Source organism: Fusarium falciforme, chromosome 5, assembly GCF_026873545.1.
Source record: "Fusarium falciforme chromosome 5, complete sequence".
Classification (NCBI taxonomy): domain Eukaryota; kingdom Fungi; phylum Ascomycota; class Sordariomycetes; order Hypocreales; family Nectriaceae; genus Fusarium; species Fusarium falciforme.
In genome coordinates, this window is record NC_070548.1 from 2,323,585 (window position 1) to 2,342,625 (window position 19,041).

Genomic DNA, 19,041 nt, shown 5'->3' on the forward strand with positions numbered 1-19,041 from the left:
CCACACACACACGCACACCCATCCACCAACTGCCGGCATATCCTTGACTAATGATGGCTCGTGCGATTGTACTTGGGGGCTGGCCAGCACCCATGGCATGGTCGAGTTGATACATCAACAACCTACAGTGCGTGACCATGGAAAATGACCAATACGGATGATAGGCGCCCTTCCGAGACATGGCGATGCCACCTGCCATGTTCATAATAGCACCTATCTTTCCCGAGGTCTCGGTCAAAAACGTCCCGTGCTTGACCGGTCGAGGTTTGTGCTTGTACGACCACTTATTGGACGAGTCTCATGCGGATATGGCAGACTATCAACGACACAGGGAGTATCCGCGCATTGCAACCCAAAGGGACTACCCCAAACAAGTGGATATAGTCATTGCCGCACCTCGAGAGACTTGCATGACCTTGCATTGCTGATCCCGAGTCCCCCCACCCCCTCTCATATGGATCGAGTTGCTAGCGAAGGAGAGTATGAAATCCGATGCTGTCCAACAACCTAATGGTCTTGCGCAACCCCCACTCCTAGACAGCGGGCGAATATATGGGAAGGACGAGTATCTATCACTTGTCTATCAGAGAAACACATGCATATGCGCCCTGCGAGGAAAGCAAGACCGCGAGCCGGCGGCACATGCAATCTAGAATAGCCTGGGCATCCAGCGTCTAAGCCCAAATTTCATAGGCCAGTCAAGTGCTTAGTTTTTGTGTTGTAAATGGTTCACCTTCGTATGGCATTGGCCAGATGGAGGATCAACATTGACAACCCTACCTCGACTCACTCAAACAAGTCCAAGGCATGGCTGGGCTTCCTCAAGTCTCTTGTGGAAGTTTCGCCAACCAAATGCCAAGGAACGCAACACACTGAGAGTTTCAACGGCAGTCACGTGGTACACGATATAGTTGGCAAACATAACACCCATGAATGCTCCAATATGGGCAACTCCGTGCCTGTGAGTTCAATGCTCTGTTCCAGTCCATAAACGCCAAAATGCATCAATATGCCACTGACCGAGTAGCAATTTGTTATCCCTGGCCATAACCACCAATGCAATGTCATCATTCCCCTGCCTGGCCCTGCCAGGCATGATCCAGGCCACCCTGACCGGAACCCAGACGCCTTCTTTGCAGATAGTCTTCCAAATGAGAGGCCCGTCAACACTTGTGATTCAAGACTGTGCCGACCTCCAGGACACCAGAAACCTCGCCATTTTCCATTACTGCAACAATCGCCTCCGGTCCACACGCAACGTCCTCATCGAGGGGTGATGACTGCATATTGTTCAAGATATCTTGCGCCTGACGGATAGTCGTGTCCGAGTAGAGTGAGAGCATTGATATCTTGGACACCAGAGCGTCAGGGAGTTCCCCGAGACTCTTGCTGAGATCGTGCTTGTCGATGCCCCGTATTGTACTGGGCGACGCAATCCGATCCTGAACCCTCACCCATCCGGTTGGAGAGTCGAAACCGGCACGGAGTAGGTCAACTCCAGGGCTTTCGTTGTCAAGTTCAGGCGCTACAGGTATATCGCACCAGCTGATAGAGATGTCCTTGATAGTTCGAGGCTGTCGAGCGGCAGCACCGATGGCGCCCCCTGGGTGGTTCCTCGCAAAGACGGATGCTACACTCGCATGCATTTCCTTAGAAGCTGCCACCGCAAGCGCATCGCCGAGTGCGAGCGCAACGGTTGTCGACGTGGTAGGCGCCGAGACACCGAACGAAGTCTTCTCCGGCTCAGGGATCGGAGCCGGAAGGAGGATCGTGTCGGGGCGATGCTTGATGAATTCGCATGTCTCGTGGGAAGTATGAGACGTGAGAAGGATAACTGGAAGAGATTCGTCCAGGTGAGGCAGCATGAGAAGGAGCTCTTGCGTCTTGCCTGAGTACGTGATGAACATGAGGGTATCATCAGGTCCAATGATGCCCAGATCTCCGTGCAGGGCTTCCGTGGGATGGAGAAAGACAGCCTGTATGGCGAGACTTTTGAAGGTCGCGACCAGTTTCTGGCCTATATGTCCTGACTTGCCGACACCGATAATGACAAGCTTCCCTGTTGTCTCTTGCAGTCGGGTTATGGCCTCCACTGATTGGTTGAAGCCATCACGGGCAACAGAGTCTGTCTCGTAAAGCCGTGTGAGACTCCTCAATGCTAAGGCTTCTGTGTTTAGCACGTGAATCCCATCCAGTAACCGTTGGTTTCTGAGCTGGCATTCTCCCCGAAGTTCTCGGTCCAGGCTCAATGGATCAATGGGTTCGCAGAATGTGTTGCCTGGCGGCGAAGCAGAGGGCGTTGGAGGCGATGGAGGTGGTATCGCAGGGCATTGAGATGCCCCGAGTACAACCACCGCACTCGTCTGTACTGGCCCATGGCCGGATTGTGGCAAGCCTGCCATGTCGTTGAAGCTCCTGAGGCGCAGATGCAAGTGGTTTTTCGAATTTTGGGGGTTTCACGGTGGCGACTAGCAGCAAAAAGTCAAAACCTGTGCACCTGCACCGTTTTCGGGACAACCACTAGACGCTCCAAAATGTTGTTGGCTGACGATTCGAGTTGGCTGGCAAGTAAGTATTCTGTAGCTCCCGATCATCGGCTTCTCGTGTTTGAGCAGCTGGTTCCGTCGTTGCAGGTTGCAGCCACAAAACTTGTGTAGCAGCGAAAAGAAAGCCGCAATGGTCTCGGGAATCAAATCCGATGCCACCAAAGACCTGGCGACTTGGCGGAGTACCAGCAGTCAAATGAACAGCGCGGGCTTCGGCGAAGAGGACCATATATAATTGAGATTGAAAGGCGGGTGTCGTCTTTAAGATGCAGCCCGATCCTTGCCAGAGTCATGGACAGCTTACGTTTGGAATCCGAGATCTGGGGGAAAGATGGCGGCATATCCCTGTCCAATTGGTTGTGCCATCGATTGCGACCGAGTCCAGCAGCCCGATCTGGCCATGGTCGCGGAATCAAGTGGGTGCGATAAGGAGACCGAGACTATCCGGAGTTCCGACATATCCCACTCTTGTCACCGGCGGTTGAGTCAAGAAGCGAGATATTAGATTGGTCCTTCTCAGGTCTTGGACGTAATTGACTTCCTCGTCTGTCGACCGAACTCGTTGGACTCGATTCTCAGGTATCAATCTGATCGCAAGGCTCGGGCCAAACATCGAGCCGTTCACGGCGCAACGGCGGCCCCGAGAGGTGCCTCGGGTTGCTGCCGCTGCTGCTCCTTGCGCGGCGGGGGCGGGGTTTTTTTGTGCGAGTTTCTAGTCTATGATCCCTTGAATGAGAAGCCATGGACGAACCAGAGAACGCAGACTCGGTTCGGGACCACTTGGGGGAATGGCGCAAGCGGTACGATCGAATGCCGTGCTGAGTAAACCTCATCCTTAGCTTGTGCCGCATGTTAGACAAGTTCCACGGATCGAGTCGACCAAGACTTGGAGGCTTGGCTCGGCCAGCGGTTATCTCGGGACATGTAAATGATGCTGGTGGTGGATTGGTGAAGACATGACTGGATGGCTCAAGCTGAAGCATGCGAGAGGTTTGATGCGCTTCGCTTCCCGTCTTGGACGAATTGTTGATGGCCAAGTTCAAGAGCGACTTTTGAAGTACAACACGGATATATGGCTGCGAAAATGGCAGAGTACGTACCTGTCAACCCGCACCTTCCCCATCCTGCGAATGGCGGTTTGGAGGGTTCAACACGCACGTGGCGTTGGAGAAGGCAGCCTTTGGAGGTTCCAGAACCTCTGTCGTTCCTTCCCCAATGGTTGCTGATGGGCTTGCTTGCATCATCGTCATGGACCCTGCGTTTGTGTGTGTCTGTTTATTTGCCCAAGGGTCTATCTCCTATTTTGACTGACGGCCCGGTGCTCCTTATCATTGGAGTATCTTTCATATCAGCCATTGGCGTTCAGAGGAGGAAGGAGCATCCCAGGTAGCAACAGCCAAAACAATAAACGCTTTATGGAGAAAGATACAGCCTTTACAGGGGGTTTTCAAGGAAGGAGCGTGGGGTTCAAATTTAATCTGCCCGCTAAACTCACTTTCTCGTTGATCCTCACCTCGTCACCTCGTCGTCTCCCCGAACCTCAACAAATGATTAAATCAACCATGAATGTTCCGGAGTGCGATATATATGCATTGACGAAAACCTCGCCAATCGCCTGTTACCCGCATCTTCTACGGGTCACATGGCATTCCCAAGAAATGCGACCTTCACCTCTGACAGCGCAATCTCACGGCATCGACAGGCATCAGGCATCACCAACCTCAACGTCAACGTCGTATTACCACGCGCAACATGTCGATGCGTCGTAACAAGCATACCCAACAAGGGATACTTTGTGCAGCGCGCAATGTCTCATCAGAGCGTTGATCAGTGTCAAAACCTCGCCCTTGCAGAGGATCAGCATCCAGCACAAATAGACGACGGGAGTACGCGGCCGCGGCACAATCAATGGTCATGGTACGGAGTACACTACACAACTCATGTGCGGTATTCATGGATCGTGGCATGTCATCGTCACATTACAAGCCAGCCACGTACTGCCACACCGGCACTGGCACGGATCGGCTTGTCAAAATGTGGCATCAAGGTCTCGTCGCCTCTGCAAAGATGGGGTGACGGTTGAGCATGATGCTTACACTGGATGTGGAAGCAGAAAACCAAGTGTGTCTGTCAAAGAAGCACCCTTCTTGTCAGATGGCAGCTTGCTACGTATGCCCAGACTTCGCTCGGCGGGTCCATGCTGAAGGATCCTCTTGTGATGGATGGGTGGGATGGACAAGACAAGACAAGACAAGACAAGGGTTCGTGACGGATTGACGAGCGGCTGTGGGAGATTTTGAGTTTCAGACCCGTCTGAAACGTGCATTCCTTTGCAACGGCAGATCAGGAAAGTGCTGACGAATATCACGACCTTTGTTCTATCATGATTAGCTTGAGCTCCAGGCCAGCGGCTAGCTCGTTCGACACGAGCATCTCCCTAGCGTCAGCCAAGACAATCTGGTGCAGGAGGATGCTGCAAGACTCAGGGGTGCGACAAAGATATGGCGGTTTCCACGCGTCGAGTCGAGGAGATGACGGTCTCCCTCGCTCGCTACGCGGGATGGGGAATCTCCGCGAGAGGGCTGATTGTCAGAGCCAGAGCCCACCAATCGCCATCAGCACCAGCAGCTGGAAAGGAGAAGACACGGGCCGCCCCCACTTGAGCTGATGCTTGGCTTTTTGGCGCTCGACTCTAGAGGGAACTATCGACGGCTAGAGATGCCGTCAGCTCCAAACGAAACAATAGGTCGACCCAGACTATTGAAGTCTGGAATTGGGCTTTGATTTTTTTTTTCTTTGCTCTGAAGAGCGCCCGCTTACACGGCAAGTCGGTTCTGGAAAGGGGGAGACAGGACTATGGGATGCTGCAGAAGCAGCAATGTTAAAATTGGCCGTTTTGGGGAATGCAGCAAGCTTCTTGTCAGCCACAGCATACATGGTCAGCCATCTGCGCCGTTTGCAGAGGATTGAATTCCAAGCCGGCGCGGGCCTGGTTGCAGAAGCTCCGCGTACCTGCGTTCCAGGAACAAGCTTGGGACGACGACGATGGCTTGAATCAGATAGAATCGCCAGCCAACGGCCTGAACAGGACAAGATGGGATGGTAACTGGAATGGATGACAGTGTGAATGAATGCGGCGGGCAGGCGGGCGCTTGCTGGTGGTATCGAGGGATCTTGATGGTGGTCCGAGTTTGCTCGCCGCCGGGGACCGTTCAAGGGTTTCGAAAGGCCGCCAAAGGCTCTCAATCTGTTGCGGCGGCACCACCCCTGAGTCGTAAGCCCTGCGAGTATCCACTCAGCTTCCGTCTTGACGCTGTCTGCGGAGACTCTGTCTATCGGTTCGTCCGTTCTTTGTGGACGCCTCTTGCAAGCCAAGGACAGTCTGTGTCGCGCGGCGCCGCGCTGGAAAAAAAGTCGGGCACATTACTGACTGACGTACTGATCGCAAGGAGTTAAGGGCAAGGAAGTAGGGGCAAGCTGATGTGGGTATCTTACCTATCGACACGTCGCCCGTCTTTGAACGGAGGAGGCTTTTTCTTGGGAGAGATCGTCCACAAAACGTGATCCTGGCGCTGGCTGAGTTCCATCTCTCGTGGTTGAAGAATCTGGGCAGCCCTCACATTCGTTCGTATCGCTCGCTCAGCTTCCCTCCCTGCGGAATCCTTCCTTTCCTTTCCCTTCCCCCAACACTTGGTCCCCTCACCCTCACTCAATCTTGTATTATTTCTCTTTTCTTGTAATTCTTGTCTATTGTTCTTCTTGGTTCTTGGTCTTTTGATACCAGTTTTGCCAACATGGGCCTCAAACTGGGCTCCTCATGGAGCACGCCTCGAGGCTGGAGGATGATTTCCCTCACCCTCTTTGCTCTAACCCTGCTACTCGTGGTGCCCCTCCATCAGCTGAGCAGCGACTCACCCGGCGTCTACAACCAAGTATCCAAATATCTCAAGCACGAAGGCACCGTCTACGACGTCGAAGACGGCTTCATCGCAAACCTCAACGAGACCGAGACCGAACAGGTGGTTGGCGGGAAGCCGAACGGAGTCGAGAACGGATCTACCGGCCAACAACCTGGCGGTGCGCATGAAGCTCAGGCCATCGGCGAGGATGGCAAGGAGGCCCAAAACACCGACGGCAAGCCGGTTGAGGGCCAGCAGGTGCAGGGCGACGAGAATGCGACCGGCGACAACAAGCCCCAGGCTGAGGGCGGCGATAACAACAACGGCCAGGGCGTAGGTGGTCCAATTCAGGAGGGCGAGAAGCTCGAGACGAACCAGGGCAACCCGGAAGACAACGAGAACAACGACGACGGTGGCAGCGAAGATGAAGACGAAGTCCAACCCGTCAAACCGCCCAAATTCATCGTCCACCCCGACCCCAAGCCCACGACGACGAGCCATAAGCCCCCCGCTCCAACCCCGGCCAAGGAGAACGATAAAGAGAAGGAGAAGGAGAACCATGACAACCACGAGAATAACGATAACAAGGGCAACGAAGATAACAAGGACAAGCAAGAGACCCCCAATCCTGGCGACAAGCCCACGGAACCAGCGGCCATCGAGTTCCCCTCCAACCCACCAAACCCGAATGATATCTGTGCCGGATTCCCCAACCTGAATGGCATCACTCTAGTTATGAAGACTGGCGCTACTGAGGCTTTCTCGAAGCTCCCCGCCCACCTTTTGACGAGCCTGCAGTGTGTTAAAGACGTGTTGATTTTCTCTGACTTGGTGAGACCGCCCGTCCCTTGCAGTCTACTGATAAGTTTGTAACTAACAGAAACGTGCAGGAGCAACAAATTGGAAGCCACCACATCATTGACGTCCTCGACAATGTTAAGGAGGATGTCCAAAAGGGTCGCAAGGAGTTTGACCTCTACAAGGCCCAGAAGAACTGCCCCATCCCTCAGAAGTACTGCACAGCCGATATGAAGGGCGGCTGGGATCTCGACAAGTACAAGTTCCTCCATATGATCGAGCGCGCCTGGCAGATGCGCCCCCACCAGAGGTGGTACGTGTTTGCTGAAGCCGACAGCTACATCTTCTGGCCAAACTTGATCTGGTTCCTAAACAACAAGGTCAACGCAACCGAGACTCCATATGTCGGAAGCGTGGCCATGCTCAAGGGCACACCCTTTGCTCACGGAGGCAGCGGCTATGTCATTTACGGCGACACGGTCAGGAAGATGGTAGAGATTCCGGACCTGGCTCACAAGTACGACATGATGGCTACCCACGAATGCTGTGGCGACTATCTCATGGCGCTCGCTGTCAACGAGACTGGCAAGAAGGTCAGACAGGCTCATCCCATGTTTAACGGAGAGAAGCCCGTAACTCTGCCCTTTGGAAACAACCATTGGTGTGAGCCCCTCATCACCATGCATCACATGGACCCGGAGGAGGTCAGCTCGGTGTGGCAGTATGAGAAGACACGAGAGAAGACGGTATGTTGTGACCAAGCAATTATGGAGTGCGTGCGCTGACTTGTAACAAAGGGTCCTATCCAAATCAGGGAGATGTATGAAACATTCTTTGCTCCCAACCTCAAGGATAAGAGGGACGAGTGGGACAACTTGTCTGACGACACCTGTTTCATCGGACCCGAACCCGATGCTCAGGCCAAGGCCACGGACCGACAGAAGGGACGGCAGAGGAAGGAAGCTGAGAAGACGGCCGTGCAGCGACGTGCTCACCAGTCTGAGGAGCTCTGCTCCAAGGTCTGCGAGGCTGATGGACTCGACATCAATGAAGAGGAGTTCATGGGTCTCGAAAACGACGGACTTCGCGCCGCCCTCATCAGAAAGAAGTATGAGGAGCGCAGGAACGAGAAAGACTTCCATGGTGCCCGCAAGTGCTTCCAGTGGCGTTACCAGAAGGGCATCTGCTGTATCGCCAAGAGCTTCAAGCAGGGCAAGCCTCACAAGGAGGCCAAACCCGAGGACAAGGCCGTCAGCGGTTGGTTTGTCCAGGGCATCAACGACTGGATCACGGCAAAGGGCGAGTGTGAGCCCAAGTGGAAGATCCCCAGCTAAGCCAGATCAGACCTGATCTGATCTGACGGTACATAACGAACATTCCTACATAATCACTCCTTCGACTTGGATGTGGGAGTGTTGCTTTTTCAAAACGGCGTTTCGGTTATTTGGGTAACTTGTACACCAGGATAGAGTGAGGACATCTTGTGGGACGAGTCCTTTTTTACACATTTATTTCTATGTTTCTTCCGGTGTTTCGGATTGGGGCGGTCTTTGCCCAAGTGGCATGTTTAGGATCACAGCCAGGGTGGTTGGATTTTGCTTTGTTGTTGCCGTTGTTGTACAGACAGACGGGGAAGAGGTTATACCAGCATGATACACGTCAGGGCCTCGGGGATACACCATAAATCAGCATCAAGATTTCTTTCTAAAGATGAGGAGGAGGAATCACAAGAGAGTGTACAAGACAACGAGAATGGCAAAAAAAGATTACTTCATCTTGCTTCCTTTTTGCATTGTGACGCCATATCATATCACATACTTGATGAATGGCACTCGAGCGCTTTAAGCTTTATCTTCAGCGGGAAGACGTGCATTTAAACGATCCGTCCCGAAAGTGCCAGCGCTTGTCTACTGTAGGTTTGTCACTGCGATAAGCTTCTCTTCGTCAAAGACCCAGACCCCATGACGTTGCAACACCAAAGCGAGTTGCCCCATGCGTGGCATGGCCCCCTCTGTTATTGCATCATAGCTTTTACCAGGCCCAGTTTAGCCTATAAATCATTAACTTCTGATCACCCATTTTATCCACATGTTTTTATCTGTCGTGTTGTGCAAGGCAAGAAAAGGCAGCAGATTCTCTGGAATGTTGTGGCATTGTCATATTGCGTCATATTACCGGAGTAAGTTCTCCTTTTCCTCTCATGTGTTCCATCATGATCCCACCCATAAACCCTGGGATATCCATAATCCCCCCTGTTAGCCGCGCTCATAAATAAATAAAATAATAAAAAAGTTCCCAGTAGATGATGTGCTAATACATGGATTAATTAAACCCAGTCGAAAAGGAAAAAAGGTACGGCATGTGCGTCATTGCACTCCGTGGATATCTCAACACCTTCTTTTTTTGTTGCCCGATCTTCGCTCTCGTTTCGTCATGGTCTCTTTGTGTGTTCCCCCATCCATCGCTTTCTTCTGTATCCTTCTATCGTGTCTAGAATCATCTTGGGTCTAGATCTTTTCCTGTAGTGCAATCTTCTTTCCTCCGTGACGTCCGCATCGCGAAGGATTCTTGGGCGACTTCATGTAGCAGTAAGCCTTGGCATCCTCTCCGGCGGGCTTGCCAAACACCTCCTTGATGGAGCAGTATTCGTAGCCTTCGCCCATCCACTCCTTCAGGTGACGGTGAAGCTCGCAGCGGGAGATACCGCACTTCCTGCAGTAGACCTGTCCCTTGACGCGCATCTGCTCCATGGGGCCATCCTTGTGGCCGCTTCGCTCATGGCGATGGACAAGAGGGCCGGCCCCTCGCCATGCCCACTCCATGTCGTTGGGTCCCGAGTAGCGGCTGGAGAGAGGAACAGTTCCGTGCAGTCGTCGATGGATTTCGTAAAAGTTGGAGTTTGTGAGTCCGAAGCAAACGCTGTCGATGGGGTCGAGGTAGTCAAAGATGGTATAGTGAAGCTCTACGGGGAGGTCCAGCAATGTGTAATCCTTTGGTGGCTGGGGCTGAGTCTGAGGAACGGGCTCGTAGTCCATGACAGAGTACGAGCGGCGGGGAGGAGGCAGCTTGGGCCGACGAGGAAGCTCGGTCGTTTTGTCTTGGACCGGAGCTTCAGGCTCCTGATGCTGTTGGTGTTGGTATTGGTGATGCTGGTGATGTTGGTAGTGGTAGTGTTCCGTGGCAGGGAGGGGCCCATTTTCAGGAATAGACGCTTGCCGGTCAATTTGAGAAGAGCTCGATTGTCCGGGCTGCGAGGCGTCATGGTCGCCCTGGTAGTCGGTCATTGACCATCCTCGCCTGGGAACCCTCATCGCTCGCTTCTTGTTTAGTTCCTGCATGCGTCGGGCATGTTCCTCCCGGGACATTGACCCCGAAGAGTCTGTCCTGCCGAAACCAGGTCGCTTTGCAAGAGGGCCATCGATGCCCTCGTGCGCCGGGGTTCCGGCGGGGGAAAAGGCTGGGTCTGGAAGCACTTGAACCATGGTGGGTTGGTTGACTGGGGTGGTGTTGTTTATGTCAAGTCGAATTGATAGAGTGACGTGACCTGCAAATCCAGATTCGTGTATATCTCGAAGCTAGTAGTCGTTTGCAGGGGTTCAGTGTTGTTGAGATGTGTTTCAGGCTTGAGACGTAGACCGAGGTGGAAATGTGATCAAGCTGAGATTGGGTTGCTAGGTTACGTTGACAATGTTATACCGGCGTCTCTTGGTAGAATGTTGGTGAGGTGAATTCCTCACTAGCGCGTTCATGAGCAGTCGGGGGGGTATAAGCTGATGGCCGGTCGTTGATCAAAGCCAAAGCAAGGCTTGAGGAGTGGCGACCTGTGTGGGTTATAAAGAACTTGACGCCGATGGAGAGACGCCCAGGTCAGTCAGTCTCTGAGACAAGACAAGAGCCGGTCGGAATCCGAGGGCGGTGGATGCCGTGGGTGGTGTGATGGGTCCCGGGCCCATCGTGAGCCAATTCCAGATCTGTGATTCTGTCTCCAGGGGTTGGGTCCCTCGAGGCCAAGGCGTCCAAGGCTCCAAGAAAAGCCATGATAAGCTAACGCTAGCGTGAGGCACAGGACGAGATGTGTGCCGCCCACTCTTTCTGTGGCTCTCAGCCTCTCAAGCACGGTCCCCCTGTTGTCCATCTGACACTGCAAGCGTGGTGACGCCGAAGCCCGCACCGCGGTACCCAGGCTCGGGCCCTATTGCCGCGCATGCCGGGGCCTTGACTCGATCGACCCTTGAGTGACGGTGGCAAGACTCCAGAGAGCAACCCGGAGCAAACCCATGTTCAGGGACGAGGAACTCCGGAGCCGGTGGGCCTGGTGATCAGAGCTATCTGGATGACCTGCTTTGCAACAGCCTGAAATCGACTCCCCGGCCCGGGAAGCCATTATGGGCATGGGCATCGTATGACGGGAAGAAGCGAGGCCATATGGCGTCTTCCCCGGATGATTGTGATGTCGTGGCCGGTCATGTGGGGGAACATCCCTCCAAATCCAGTCTGACAGCCGTTTTCCAGAGCCTTTTCCAAGCTTCGGCTCCGTATCAAATTCACATACGTATTCGCCGGGCGTTTCCGTTCAATGACACAACACCAAGGCTCAGCCTGACAAGCAGTCGATCCGTCAGCAAGAGAGTGACACAATGCTCCGTTGTGCAACGGCGAGTCCCGATCTGCCTTCAGGTTCCCGAACGTTTCCACGGCCGTTGTCAACGACCAAAGCCGGCGCTCAACGTCATTGTGGAGGCCATGCAGAGTCCCCTCACCGCGCTCAGTGAAAGAAAGGGACGGCGAGCCCCGCCCAGAGCGGGCATGATCTCCAGTCAGGGTCGTCGTCCAGCGGGCTCAACTAGATGGTTTCCATCCCCCATCCTAGCAAGAGATCAACAAGGTGAGGGATGCTATCGACTATCTACCTGCGAGTCTGGGTCTGGGCTCGCTGTCAGTTGGAAGCACGCGCATAGGTTGGACCCTGAGCCAGGAGTGAAAACTCTGAGCACGAATCAGGTTGCACCCTCAGCCCAAACCTGGGGTTAGTCAGGTCATCGGTTTCTCCGACTTCTTTTCGGGAGTCCGAATTTAGACGCAGCGGCCTGGCCTTGCAGCGAGGCTTGCGGGACCAGTTAAGAAGGCTGTTGAGATGCCGTTCCGCTGCTCTGCTTTCTCGTCAACTCAACCATCCATCCGTCACACTGCTCTCGCCCACATGTCACCATCAACAAGCCATGCCATCCCGTCAACCGCTGCCGTTGTCGCATGTGCATATGCACGTTGCATCGACCGTGCCGAACCTAGCCTGGATTGCGCGTTGCACCTTTCTCTTCTCAAGCTGCCCCGCGACTCGGATCCGATGAGATAACGGGGTGAATGGGTCGAGACCCCCACGGGCACAGCCGTCCAACGCTTGAAGCAACTTGCATGATTCGAGATCCCTCAGAGAATCTGCAAGAGCATCAATGGTGGTGTCGATGTTTCCAAGTCTCCGTATATCGCCGCACGTGCAAGTGAAAGGGGGCACCTGCAGGCTGCTTCATGTAGGCGTGTAACCCGACGAACTGTCGGGACCAGACAAAGATGCGAGTCCTTGGTTCTCTTACAACTTGGCGGCGCCTCCATGCATCTGTCCTTGATTGTGGCATGTATATGCATCGCTGCGGCTCATGCGTGTTGTGCCAGGGCATGGCTTCAGCGGACTGACGCCCAATATGCAGCTGTGGTGGAGAGAGTCATGGGCGAAACAAGCGCCAAGCTTCGTCACCATCTGCTTTGTTGGCCGGTATGTGGCTCAAGGGGGGTAATGGAGGATGGGACAAGGAGAGAGAGGTATGTCGTCGTTCAGTTGTCAGTTGAAGCTTGGTTGCTATCTCGTGTTGGCGTCACGTGGGCCACATCTCCTGATGCTATGTGCCAAGCAACTACTCTGCTTATCGCGCCTTCCTTCCACCAATGAGCCCCAGATGAGAACTCGTGTATGGCTTCACGGGCGTCAATTCCCATGGCCTCATTCTACATGGATAGAGGCAGTCCGTCGCAAGATGGAATTGTTGCCATATGTCTACAATAGGTAGCTCCGCCAGATTGACCGCCTGTTGATGGCACAACCTCCTCATATGCAGCGGAGATGGCTTGCATCGGGGGCTTTTTGCGGAATACCGAGTTGGGCAGTGCCATCAGGCGTTCAAGATCCCGTTCCTCGTCGTGACATGCCGACGGATCAGCCACACTGTAACATCTAGGTGAAGATGGTGGGATGATAACAACAGCATGGCCTTCGTTGTCCGTGGGCGTCATGATTCTAATCAGGATAGCTATAGGATTCAGTGAGGAGATCCGACAAATTCCGTCAACAACCGTATGCGATGGAATCCGGGGCTGCCTAGTCATCGTTTGCTGCTGTGCTTGTACTGCTCCTCTTGAAACTGGGAACCAATAGGATCGACTGGGGCGCTCTGTTCTCGTGATCGCCTCACTTCAAGTGACAGGCTTTCCTGGGTAGGGTACGGTATCAGTGTGATTCTTTTCTTTATTGGCGGGCGTTGTATGATCTGATTCCCACAGCTTGGTTAGCTATGCATCCAACCCCGGACGACCTCAAAACGCCGTCTTGGCCATCGGGTACACTTACATGTGGTAGTGTAGATGATAGATGATATGCTACCTCTCCATGTAGGTTCGGGTGCTTCCCCTGTACCTGTGTTGTTGTGATGGAGGTCATACGCTTCTTCTGGTGCTACCTTACCGATCATCTAACCGAGGATCTGGATGTCGTTCCTTGGATGATACCCCACGCTGATAATATTCATGACACATTCGGAGTTACAGCACGCCAAGGCAGGACTCCTTCATGTGTAGGCAATGACGACTGGATCCATGTTCATGAGTGTCCATGTCCATGTCCATGATTCTTGTCTCGTGAGTGGCTATTGCGGGTGTAGTAACTCACAGCCTGTAAGATTATGGAAGGGATCATGGCGAGACCACGTGAGTTACCATACCCCGTGGATCTCTCACGGTAGAGTACCCAGTTGGCCCAAAGTCGTTAATCTCACGCCTACACGGTTACGGTTGTGTTGGTGTAGATGATGTTGACACTTCCCATCTCGGTGGAAGGGGGGAGCTGGAAGGGAGCAGCCATAGCAGCAAAGATCAAAATTCATAACACTAGCCACACTAAGGTTAACATCAACTGTAAAAAGACCCTAGCTCAAAATATGAAATCTGGATATCGATGTTGGAAGATTGTAAACCAAGCTGTCTTATACACTTGGAGACGGCTACCCTATACCATGGCATGAGACTCGGCGGACTTGAACTGTTGCCAATCTTTGGCAATCACATTGACGAGTGTGGTGAGTTTGACTTGAAACAATGTTCGATTCTTTACTGAAATCTGAAAATGGGAATCACGGTAGCTCTTGAGCTTGGTGGCCTAGTAGGCCAAAGGCTCTACTATCAGTACTCTTTAGCGGCCATCATGACACATACTGAAAGACCGATAGATAGCAGCGGCCTCAATATGTAGCAGAAATGGGCCTCCAGGCACGATTACAATGGGCAAGCGACCTACGGAGTAGGTTCATGATCGAGTCCATGGTCTTGTCATCTCCCCGTCACCCACATATTCCCAGGGGTCGGTGGATGCAAACAAGGGGGATCAGTCCTGATGGCTGTCTCATCTGCCATTGATCAACTGCAACATAAGATGAACCCTCCTAGTCCTCGAGCCAGGTAGTTCGAGCCAAGAAATGCACCGTCAAGGGTAGAGACACTTTATTATTCCGCCAGTTATGTCCTTCCGGTATCAATCTCAGGTAGTCCACTACACCGTTCAGAGAACACTGGCAGAAGCCAGCTACCTGGTTCGTATTATCAATTCCAGCACATTTGTACATCCAAGGCCTGCAAGAACACCAAAGTCGGTGGCAGATAGCTTAGCCGGAAGCTCGATCATACCCGTTGTATTCCCAATGTCACGCTTCCCAGGTTCCTCAACGCCATTGCTGGATCAGAGTGCCATCAACGCCCCGGGGGAAATGCGCGTAGTTCGGAGCAGATGGCGTTTCCAGACTGCTCAGTCGCCACGTCTGGAGCTCAGATGGCGATCCAGATGAGCATGACAACAACGTCCAGGCCCTTGCCCTCGCCGCCATCGTACTTGAAGGTCCACATGCCGTCCTTCTTCTCATCCCAGTACGCGCCGGTCGCGCTGTGCATTCCTCGTCGACCGACGTGGGGCTTGCCATCGGTGGCAGTGGCCTCGGAGCTGGTGGAAATGTGAGGCTCCTCAGCTTGGGTCTCGGTGCCTCCACGGGGCTTGTTAAGGGCGGATGTGGGGACGAGGTGCTGGACGATGGTGCTGTTGCAGGCGAACTTGAACGAGGGAGCAGAGGCGCCCTGGGGAGTCGACTCGGAAATGACGGCCTTCAGCACGGAGCTCTGGGAATGGGTTAGCGGACACGGCCAGGAGATGGTTGCGGGCGTGTTCCACTCACGATGATGGTCGAGTTCCATTGCTCAGTCTTTGCATGATCGTAGAACTCGGCGCTGCCGATGGCGCTGTTGCAGGCCTGCAAGAGTCGGTGTCAGTACGCGTGCTGATGATGATGGTTGCCATCGACATTGGCGGTAAGGAACGTGAGGGACAACGCACATCGGTAGCAATCTGCTTGAGGCGGTTGAAGGGAATAGGCTGGAAAGAGCTGTCAGCACAAGTCTGCACCGATAGAGGGTCGTTAACCTGATGCGCGTACAGGAGTGGCCATTTTGAAGTTTGAGGTAGGTGCGTAGTTGAGAGGGGGAGGTTTGGCGCTTGTGTTGATGGCGTGGTGGAGGAAAAGGATAAGGATAAGGAAAAGTAAGAGTCGGTAAACAAAACAGCGTCACAGCGTTCAGTTCGTCACGTCGTTAACAGAATAATCCGGGCTTAACAAGCACAAACCACCAGTTAGCATCATAAACACGTAGGTATCAAATTTCTTCTACATCATGCACAAGAGACGATGCAATACTTTACTCACGTGCAGCTCCAACGCGCCCGTTGCTCGACGTGCAGCGCAGCGCAGTTGATAAATAATCTGCTGTCGTTGTTTGGATTCCCACGTACCTGGATTGTCTTTCCCTTTCGGGCATTCTGCCGGAAGCGCATTCCGCCCAGGCGACGCGATCTGAGGGTGTGCACGTGACCCTTGCATATGGCCGCCAACCAATCGGCCCACGTGCCCTTCCCTTGCGGGTCCTGCGAAGCAAGGAAGTGGGGCCTTTCCTCCTCCCTTGACCGAGCCACTGTCGTAACGAGCATCTTCTGAGACGCTGAAGCTTTCCTCTTGGACTTCACAACCCAACCTTGTTTTTGAATCCCCTCAGACCTTTGCGAAAGTGCTCGAGGCGCCAATTGCTTACATCAGAGATAGCCGCGCTCTCAATTGACGGCAGTATTAATAATTATTCAAGCGCAGTCTTGACCCAGCAACAACCATCAGCTATAGCTTAACACCTCCCAACCACCTTGGACGACCTTATCGCGGAACTTCACCATGTCTTCTCAGCCTCTTCTCCAGACCACTCCTGGTACGAACACCCATCGCCATAGCTTCTTGGGCCTCTCGAGAAATTTCCGCACCTGTGCCGCGCATTTCTAATACTGTCGATAGGCAAGCGCATCGCCCTGCCGACCCGCGTCGAGCCCAAGGTCTTCTTTGCCAACGAGCGAACCTTCCTGTCATGGCTCAACTTCACCGTTATCCTTGGCGCCCTGGCCATTGGTATGCTCAACTTTGGTGACCGCGTCGCCTTCATTTCGGCGTTCCTCTTCACCGGCGTCGCCATGTTGACCATGCTGTACGCCTTGGTGACATACCACTGGCGAGCCAAGTCTATACGAATGAGGGGCCAGGCCGGCTTCGACGACCGCTTCGGTCCTACTGTTCTGGCCATTATCCTGCTCTTGGCCGTCATTGTCAACTTTGTCCTCCGAATCACCGACCAGCCCAGCAAGCATGGTAACAACTAAGTCGGGGATAGCGAGAGCAGAGGCAACAAGGCAGCATGGAGGGCTGTAGAGGAAACGATCGAGGAAGGGAGGGGCCGAATAGGGTTGAATAGATTCTTTGGAGGACTGTTGGTGAATTTGGCGTTTAAGCCGGTGGTCTAGTTTGGGTACTGGGTTGGATCGTAGGACCGAATCAATACAAGTAAAAAGTTAGGATACTAGATCCTCTTGGGTATCTCGTACAAACATGTGTGGCATTTCCATAACCATGCCGAATCCTTGCCTCCAGACGCCGAGTAAAATTCATGTTCCCTCCAATTGAGTCGCCCCAATGTTCAACTATCCGAAGTCGTTGACCGAGAAGTGTGGATATTTACGCCTGTTTTTGCGCGCTAGACTGGATAGTGATTCCCTTTTTCGACTTGAGCTCCATTATGGGCGCGATCGAGAGAAAGACCCGCAGGGATTTGACCGAGCGTGTCGAGGGACGGGGCAGCACGGCATCTTCAAACCGGCTGTGCATGACCTCGAAGTCGTCGCTGTCGGAATCGTCGCTTTGCTCCGCGCCCTTTTCAAGTACCGTTTCCTCGACCAGGTCTCGCTTCTTTGGCTTCTCCGGCAAGTCGAAAAGTTGATTGTATTGGTAGTATGCCTTGCCCTCCTCGCCTAGGACCTTTTTGCATTTTTCCACCACCGTGATGAGCTTGCAGACGTCTGCGGTTCGCGCGTGCAGCATCACCAGTCGCGGTCGTTCGCTTTCTTCAAGTAGGTGACGAAGGACGGATGTAACGCGCTTGATGATCTTGGTGGACGAAATGACGGAGGCGGCGAGGACTTCGTGCTTGGATCTGAGCTCAGCGAGTATGGCTTCGTGGGGAGCTATGAGGGCCGATGTTGGCGATTGTGGAGCCTGGTTCCGGGCTCGCTTTTGAGGACCGACATCCTTAGAAATGGTTGCATCTGGCTTCCTCTTGCCAATGCCATGTCTTGGGGCGGACATGGTTGTGTGGGAGGGAATTGGATGAAGGAGATTCGATTCTCGAGGATGAATGAAAGTGGCGGGCGGAAAAGTTGCGGTCCGTGAGTCTGGAGTCTGGCTTGGCGGCGACGAAAGACTGCGTCTGCCAACTTGAGGGCTCCGATCACGAACGGGGCTCAGAGAGATCCCGGGTTCGAGTTTTCGGGATAACTGCCTATAGGGCGTGCTTAGCTCAATTAAGCACCGGTTCTAGCAGGAAATACAAAAATCAATTATCATGGGTGCATACTGGCATCCATGATGGAGCTTTGCTTCGGTGAGGAAACCCACCCAGACTCGGCCAAACGAAATCTACTGCAAGCTGCCTTACGTAAGCACCCGACAACCCCAGCAACCTCCCAACGTCTCTCAAGTGTAAGTTGGAATCGAGTATAGGTTCCGGTAACTGACTAAAAACAAAGTCTTGCCGTACGATTCTTGGACTAAGCTGTGCTTGAAACAAAAGACGTTGCAGGAGGTATTAACTATCCTGCTTAAGTCTATATGCTAAATACATCTCTTCAGTACAGGCTGTGATATATGATAAACTACCCCCGGCGTTTTCCTCTTTCGCAGTTAGCATAGCAACATACGGGGACACCGGACTGTTCATCTTTTATCGCCCCCTGCAAATTGTCGCACAGTACATACTTGCGTTGCCTTTCCTGGGACCGCCTCTAGATTGGCGCATCCTTTCTCTCTAATGCGAAAGGGAGGCTTCGCCCCTCTTTGAGGTGATGGATATCGCATCGTTGCGGAATGGAGGGATACTCAAACTCTGTAGTCCTTCTAGATCGG

The 19,041-nt window shown here is 53.3% G+C and overlaps 6 protein-coding genes across 6 annotated transcripts; 2 read left to right on the forward strand and 4 right to left on the reverse strand.

Moving 5' to 3' along the window:
• Positions 1 to 1,163: 1,163 nt before the first annotated feature.
• Positions 1,164 to 2,402, reverse strand: NCS54_00692700 (SIS domain-containing protein; the record flags this gene model as incomplete). Its single annotated transcript, XM_053152368.1, has 1 exon — positions 1,164 to 2,402. The coding sequence occupies one exon, from the start codon at positions 2,400 to 2,402 to the stop codon at positions 1,164 to 1,166; it is 1,239 nt and encodes a 412-aa protein (XP_053008343.1).
• A 3,938-nt stretch (positions 2,403 to 6,340) lies between these two features.
• NCS54_00692800 (Hypothetical protein) lies at positions 6,341 to 8,577 on the forward strand (the record flags this gene model as incomplete). The annotated part of the gene is made up of 3 exons (XM_053152369.1): positions 6,341 to 7,276; positions 7,336 to 7,989; positions 8,041 to 8,577. The coding sequence occupies 3 exons, from the start codon at positions 6,341 to 6,343 to the stop codon at positions 8,575 to 8,577; spliced, it is 2,127 nt and encodes a 708-aa protein (XP_053008344.1).
• A 1,173-nt stretch (positions 8,578 to 9,750) lies between these two features.
• On the reverse strand, positions 9,751 to 10,725 carry NCS54_00692900 (F-box domain-containing protein; the record flags this gene model as incomplete). Its single annotated transcript, XM_053152370.1, has 1 exon — positions 9,751 to 10,725. The coding sequence occupies one exon, from the start codon at positions 10,723 to 10,725 to the stop codon at positions 9,751 to 9,753; it is 975 nt and encodes a 324-aa protein (XP_053008345.1).
• Positions 10,726 to 15,328: 4,603 nt separating this feature from the next.
• NCS54_00693000 (Hypothetical protein) lies at positions 15,329 to 15,999 on the reverse strand (the record flags this gene model as incomplete). The annotated part of the gene is made up of 4 exons (XM_053152371.1): positions 15,329 to 15,673; positions 15,730 to 15,804; positions 15,888 to 15,926; positions 15,988 to 15,999. The coding sequence occupies 4 exons, from the start codon at positions 15,997 to 15,999 to the stop codon at positions 15,329 to 15,331; spliced, it is 471 nt and encodes a 156-aa protein (XP_053008346.1).
• Positions 16,000 to 16,770: 771 nt separating this feature from the next.
• Positions 16,771 to 17,246, forward strand: NCS54_00693100 (Hypothetical protein; the record flags this gene model as incomplete). The annotated part of the gene is made up of 2 exons (XM_053152372.1): positions 16,771 to 16,804; positions 16,888 to 17,246. The coding sequence occupies 2 exons, from the start codon at positions 16,771 to 16,773 to the stop codon at positions 17,244 to 17,246; spliced, it is 393 nt and encodes a 130-aa protein (XP_053008347.1).
• A 352-nt stretch (positions 17,247 to 17,598) lies between these two features.
• NCS54_00693200 (Hypothetical protein) lies at positions 17,599 to 18,225 on the reverse strand (the record flags this gene model as incomplete). Its single annotated transcript, XM_053152373.1, has 1 exon — positions 17,599 to 18,225. The coding sequence occupies one exon, from the start codon at positions 18,223 to 18,225 to the stop codon at positions 17,599 to 17,601; it is 627 nt and encodes a 208-aa protein (XP_053008348.1).
• Between the last annotated feature and the right edge of the window lie 816 nt (positions 18,226 to 19,041).